The following is a 6,649-nucleotide window of genomic DNA, read 5'->3' as shown; positions in this document are numbered from 1 at the left end:
GTGTGCAGAGCAGGTGGACTACAGGAACGGAGACAGTGAACACTGGTCTACACCATTAATGATCACATTATTAGGGGTGCGTTATTTAATTTGACTGCTTGTTCGTAAAACATCGTCTTATTTTGTTCATACAATATTTACATGCATTTTATGAAAATGTGTCGTTATTATAAAGCACCTGCAAAACGGACATGACCGAGATCTCTTACGTGGACTTACTACCCACCAGTGTGTCAGCACGGCCGCGGTGGTAGCTTCCAGGTCGTAGCAGAACTGAGCATGGCCGCTGGTGATTGGCAGCTTAGCTAGCTAGTTTCTTGAGTGAGGTATACAGTAAGAAGAAACAACACGTAAGCCAGCAAAACATGGCCACAGCGAAGAGTGAGGAGGAGAAAACAGACGGTAAAACGCTTAACGGAGATGTAAACATGTCAAGAACCGAGTACTGTAAGAAGTTGCAGGAATGGATGTGGCAGTATTACTGCGGTTATGCGAACTGGCAGAGCTGGATGTTGATGTCAGCTTTGCCGTTTCCTCCGTGTTTTCCACCGCAGTCTGGCAGCCAGCAGGCGGCCGACTCTTCTGCCTCTCCGTTTCCCACAGCCTCAGATATGGCCAGCTGGTACAGCCAGCTTACGGCTACGCCTCAGACCACCACCACACCGGGTGCCAACGCCGGGAGCCTCTCGCCCTCGACCCCAGCAGCAGCTGCGCCAAGCCCGGCACAGGCGAACGGAAACGCGCCCGGGCAGCAAGCAGGTAGCTAGTTAGCTAGCTAGCTAAGTTAGCGTCAACAGCTAAATAAAGTGCCTGGCTGTCAGACTGATGACTTCATGTTCAACGTTGTCAAGATTTTTAAGGTTAACTTAATTCTTTCTTTAAAAGCCACCAGCTAGTTAATTAGTTCGAACCTTAAACCTTTTCAAAACCAATTTACAGTGAATGCCTATACAGCCAGTTAATGTGATTATAGCTTACTTGCTTAATAAGAGCACGAATTTTTCAAGTTTAAACTGGAAGTTTTCTGTAGTTATATGAAGATTGTCCATAGCAGTTTTTGTTTTGGTTTGCCCACACATCCCTTTTGTGTTTTAGGCAGAGAGTACACCATTCCCTCCCCTTTACACAGATTTCTAGCTGAAATGGTGGATTTCTTCATCCTCTTCTGTGTTAAAGCAACCATAGTTTTGTGGATCATGCACTTAAGTGGAATGAAGTAAGTCACAACACTCTTCTGTCACTTCTCATAACAAGTCTGCTGATATGCTTGTGCCAGTGATGTGCTAATCCCTCTGTTGTTATATGTGTCTGTTGCCAAACACATTTCATACATAAAATTGCATATTACCAAGCGCTACTATGATTTTTAATGAATTGTTAAGCGATGTCCTGTTGATCATTCCTGTCCACAGAGACATTTCCAAAGTTGTTATGCAGTTTGTGGTGGAGGAGATAGATGAAAACACATCTCTGGAGGACCTGCAGAAGATGATGGCAGTGGCTCTAGTGTACAGAGTTTTGGTTTGTTTTTATGAGGTGAGGGACAGTTTTGTGAGTATTCTTGTCTCTCATTCAGATACTGTAGATATCTGTTATTTTTAGAGATCAATCATCCTGTGTAAAGATACTTTATGAATACATCTTGTTAAAGGCTCCATACAACTCATCGAATTTGAATTGCAAATACACAGGTCATTTGATCTTCACATTAGCATGTGTTCTTTTTCAGGTTCCAGAATAGCATAATATAAATGCACCAGTAGTGAAATGAGAAAATTATCCTATTGTCTATTTCCATAAAAATTCTGCTGATTTTTACTTGCTATTTGGCTCTCAGGTAAACAAAATCAACATAAGAAGCTAGTCCCATATATGTTAGTGGTTTACACAGCACAGTTAATTAAAAATTTTGTATGAGTGACTGTTTTGTAGAGTTATTGCTGTCATTTTTTTTAAATACTACTTATATTACATAGCCATATATTACATGCGTAGTTACATGATTATTGTGTAACATGCATGCAAATATACATTTCAGTTTGCATAAAAAGTATAAAAGTATAAAAAAGTATAAGAAGTAGTATAAGTATAAAAAAATTGATATCTAAATTCAAATCAGATCAAAACACAAATGTGAAAGTTTCAAGTCTTTCAACAGAATTTCTGTAATTGTTTCAGTGAGCTACGACTGAGACATGATAAAAAAAAGAGAGGTACTTCAGTGTATATACTTCATGCACTGTATGCATGAAATGTGCTATATAAATAAAGTAATTATTCTTATCATTCCTATTACTGTACACCATTGAGGACCCACAAGGGCTAACTATACACACGTTATCTTGTATCGGTAATTTATGCCTGCATTTAGACAGTGGTGTGTCTAAGTGTAGCACCTGCTTAAATTTCAAATTCCTTTTTCTCCTTAAAGCCATTCCACCTGTAAAATATCCCTCTCAAAAAATGTCCCCCCTAAACACTGTTATCAGATTAAATAGGACACCACTGGCTCTCTGTGTGTGAAATACTCTGACTCTGTGTTGCTGCTAACAAGAAATGAGGGGTGAAAGGAGATGGGTTAGAATCCTCTGCTGAGAAAACAATTCACACCTCTCCACAAACATGAGTAACAACTGCCAAACAACAAACAGTAACAACTGCCATAATGAAGAATGGCATTCAAATCAGATAAAAGAGCTCTATAAATGTTACCTTGCTTGCTAGCGTACGAAGACAAAAATCCTGTTTGCTTCTGGTATTGTAAATTACACACTTCCAATCACTTCCATTTTCAATCAAAAATAGTACTGTGCAAATGTTTTAGGCACCTGAGTTAATTAGAACTACAAAGCTGTTTATTTATCAGGCTGCATTTATTTGCTCAGAAGACATTAATATTAGAATAAATACAAATAACCCTAATACCAAAAGTAGTGGTTTTACATATGTCATTGTATTTGTTTAACCATTTCCAAACCTCTCCTCAGTGCAGCCCAGTATTTTTTGTAGTTATCAAACAACACCTGGTTTGGCTAATTAATACTTCATTGTGTTAAAACAAGTGTGGTGACGGAATTGAACCAATCCATGTGACTACTTTTTCAAAATTTCTGTAGCTTCTTACTGTTTTTTGCATATTTTCATTTATTCTAATAAATATATATATACAAGCAAAAACACAAACACACTTATTGCCAAGAAAATTGGTTTTAACTCTCTGGGCTCTGAGGAAAGTAAGAAGATGCTCATATGTTTCATATCAAGATGCTCCATTATCTTTATTGCTACTTTCCAAAACCACTGCAGCAACTTCAGCGGCTGTAAACTCTTTGCACAACATTTCATATGTGTCTCTAACTTGGACTCGAGGAAGAGTGAAGTGTTTCCAACGTGATGGGTTTGTCCTTAGTGATTTCCTGAGTGTTCATTGGTCAGTTTCACACAAAATGTACACAGACACACAAATCTACCGATTACACATGGTGACATGTGTCTCGGCCCCTCTTCAAAGCCCCGTAACTCTGAATGTGAGTCACGTATGATCTCATGATAAGATTGAAGTGAAAGGGCAGACTACAGATTCCGGAAATGTAAATCATATTTCTGCACTGTGTTATCACAATGACAGAGAAACGTATATAGAAACATCAAATTCGATGTGCAGGCGAGTTCATGGACCCCAGAGGGTTAAACACTGTGCATAGGTGCCTAAAGCTTTTACACAGTACTGTGTAGTTGTATGCAAAACATTGGGCACCCCAGGACAGACTGCATGTTTTGTTGATTTTCTAAGCACACATCTACATATCTTTCACAGAGAGCCCACATTTTCCAAATGACTGCTTATTTCCTAAATTTAACAGATCAGACAAAAAACATAAAAGCTGGCCTGTGTAAAAGTTGGGGCACATCTTGTGTGTTATGTTATATTTTCCAATGTGTCAAACTCAATGAGTAAATAAAATAGTTCATATAACAGGAAAACATCATATTCATGTGTTTGTTCCCTGTATGGTATTTTATTAATCATTTATTATTATATAATAATTATTTTCACTTGGAACGTCAACAAAACGTGTAATTTGTCTCCAAGGTATTCAAACATATTTACATGTGAGTGAATATTCTGCTTTGTTCAAATTAAGTCAATCCAAAATACTGTGAAAGAGAATTAATCAATATAAACTCTTTCAGATCATCTGTATTTGGGGAGCAGGAGGTGCCACACCTGGGAAGTTCCTGCTTGGCCTGCGAGTTGTCACCTGTGATTCTACAGTATTGATACGACCCAACCGTGTCCTGGTGGTACCAGCATCTAATGTCACCTTATCTGCGTGAGTAATGTCAACTTACCTGACGCTCATATAGTTCATGTGTAAAAACGCTTAAAAAAGGTGATTTTCATGATTTTCATGGCTGTTTTCATCCACAGTTCCACGGTTCGAGCCTTGAATAAGAACTTGTCCATCGCGTTCCTCTTTCCTGTCTTCATCACACTGCTGTTCTTCCAGCACAACAGGACTGTGTATGACATTGTGGCTGGAACCATTGTGGTCCGACGTAGGGGGGGCAGATGACCAGGGCCATAGATTAGAGAATGGCTCTGGCACAGTATCTGAATATAACCTTATAGTATTGATTATGTGGGAGTATAACTCTACTGAAGCCTGAAAGGTTATGTCCATAGATCGTGACCAGATCTTTTTGCTATTTCATTTAAATATGTGTGATTAATGCGTCTTGGAGTTTTGTGTTTTGATGGTCAGCATTTTAGTTGTTGAACATCGAGGTGCTTGGTAATTCTAGTGTTAAGACATACGTAAGAAAGAAACTTCCTAAGTGCTTGGGGATGCTAGGCCATACTGATGAATTTAGCATTTAATTGATGTATAGTTTTCATATTGAAAGTTTTTGAGAAAACGTCTTATCTGGAATGTCCCTAAGGATTCCAGTCTTGTCCACTTCATTCACCAAAGGGTTTGCATTAGTGTTATCCAGTATCAGACTTCACAGCGCAGCCAGACATGGCTGTTATCAGTTGCATTGAAGATGAGGAGCTTAGCTTGACATTTGGTAAATGTCTACCCTGCCCTTGTCCTCTGGAGTACATTCTTTTCTCGCATGCCGCTGTCTGGACAGTTGTATTCTTGTTAAGGCCATCAGTGTCTGAAAGGCTGTAAACATGGCTGCCTTTCTGTTTGTATGTTAAAAAAACCCCGTCTGTTCGCAAGCTGCATCACCCTGATAGCAGCCCACTGTATGTATATAAGCCATACCTTGAATCTCAGTGGAGGCTGCTGATTAAAAATAGTGGATTGCAGTGCACATGATGGGTTTGCACATTTTGTGGTATATTTATGTTATTATGAAAGGTTCAACAGTAATTAGTTTGGAACTGGACCTCATGGCTGCACTCACTGTTGCAATTTTGACAAATTCCGTAAATCAGAGCACAGAAGTTTACGTTCACTTCCGTGATGATCTGAAACTCAAAGTGCAGCTTGGCTTTTTCAGGCTGATGTAATGATGATAAAACAATGCCGTCCATCGTTCTATATGAGACTAATCTGTATCTCATTGTGCACATCAGTTTAATCGTACTATTTTGCAAATGTTTTATTCAAAATGGATTATATAATTAACTTATTTGACAGGAGACAGTCAGAGTATATATTAACCACTAAGAACTAGTGCAAAATATGCTGAATTAAAGCTACTGCACTCTTTTCATTTTCTTAAAAATCCTTCAATTAATTTTATTTGCACCAACTTTATTGCATGTTAGCATTTTAATCTTGAATACCATTTGCTTTGATGCTTAAAGAGTTAAGAGAAACGTTTTTATTTTCCTTGAGGCAGTATATAAAGGTTTTATCTTCAGTGTAAAGCAGTTAAAGCCTCAAAATGTCTTTCATCAGATTATTTGTCCTTGCAAGTGGAAGGTTGCCCATATATTTGAAAGGAGTAACACAGTGTTCGCAGCTTTATAGTAAATGGATTGGCAGTGTGTGCCTTTAAATAACACTGCCTAGTGGAGAGAGACTTTCTGAATTGCAGTATCAAATGATGAAAGAATGTCACAAACAGTTCATTTACATTTATGTGAACTAAGATGATTTTTACTGTGATGTCCACTAGAGGGTACTGTTTGTACACAAGCTAATTGTGTCCTAACATTAAAAAGGCTCATTGAGTTCCAATATGAAAATGCCTTGCTCTTACACACTCCAGTGGCCCTGGCTCATAGTGGCAGTCCCAAAGCAAGCCAACAGAATTAAGCCTTCATTTCATATCATGGCCAATCAGGAATAATTACTGTGAAAGGAATGATGATTTCAATCTTTTGGCATAAATAAAAAAGTCCATAACCCTGCAGCCTTGTTCATTTCTTTCTCGTTTTTTTTTCTGCCTGGACTCTCTGGAGGTCTTTTGGTCCCACAGACATTGTTCCTAATCAGAACCTTATGGGTCAGATGAAGAAAACGGGGACAAACTTGCCCCAGAACACACACACTCACGCACGCATGCACAAAAGTATGCAAACAATAATTTTTCATGGTTTCAAACAAACAGTTTAATGGCACAAATATAAAGTGTTTTACTTTGTCACTAATCTGTTCACAAAATACCTTTCATTGGTTTGTGAATA

General features: G+C 38.4%; 1 protein-coding gene across 1 annotated transcript; it reads left to right on the top strand.

Moving 5' to 3' along the window:
- Positions 1–266: 266 nt before the first annotated feature.
- Positions 267–6,375, top strand: fam8a1a (family with sequence similarity 8 member A1a). The gene is made up of 5 exons (XM_036566311.1): positions 267–759; positions 1,096–1,216; positions 1,413–1,536; positions 4,195–4,334; positions 4,433–6,375. Exons 1-5 carry the CDS (start codon positions 366–368, stop codon positions 4,575–4,577), a joined length of 924 nt encoding a protein of 307 aa, XP_036422204.1. The 5' UTR covers positions 267–365; the 3' UTR covers positions 4,578–6,375.
- Positions 6,376–6,649: the final 274 nt, after the last annotated feature.

This window comes from Colossoma macropomum, unplaced genomic scaffold, assembly GCF_904425465.1.
Source record: "Colossoma macropomum unplaced genomic scaffold, Colossoma_macropomum, whole genome shotgun sequence".
Lineage (NCBI taxonomy): Eukaryota > Metazoa > Chordata > Actinopteri > Characiformes > Serrasalmidae > Colossoma > Colossoma macropomum.
Note: the sequence above shows the minus strand (reverse complement) of the source record. Positions and strands in the feature narration are given on the sequence as shown.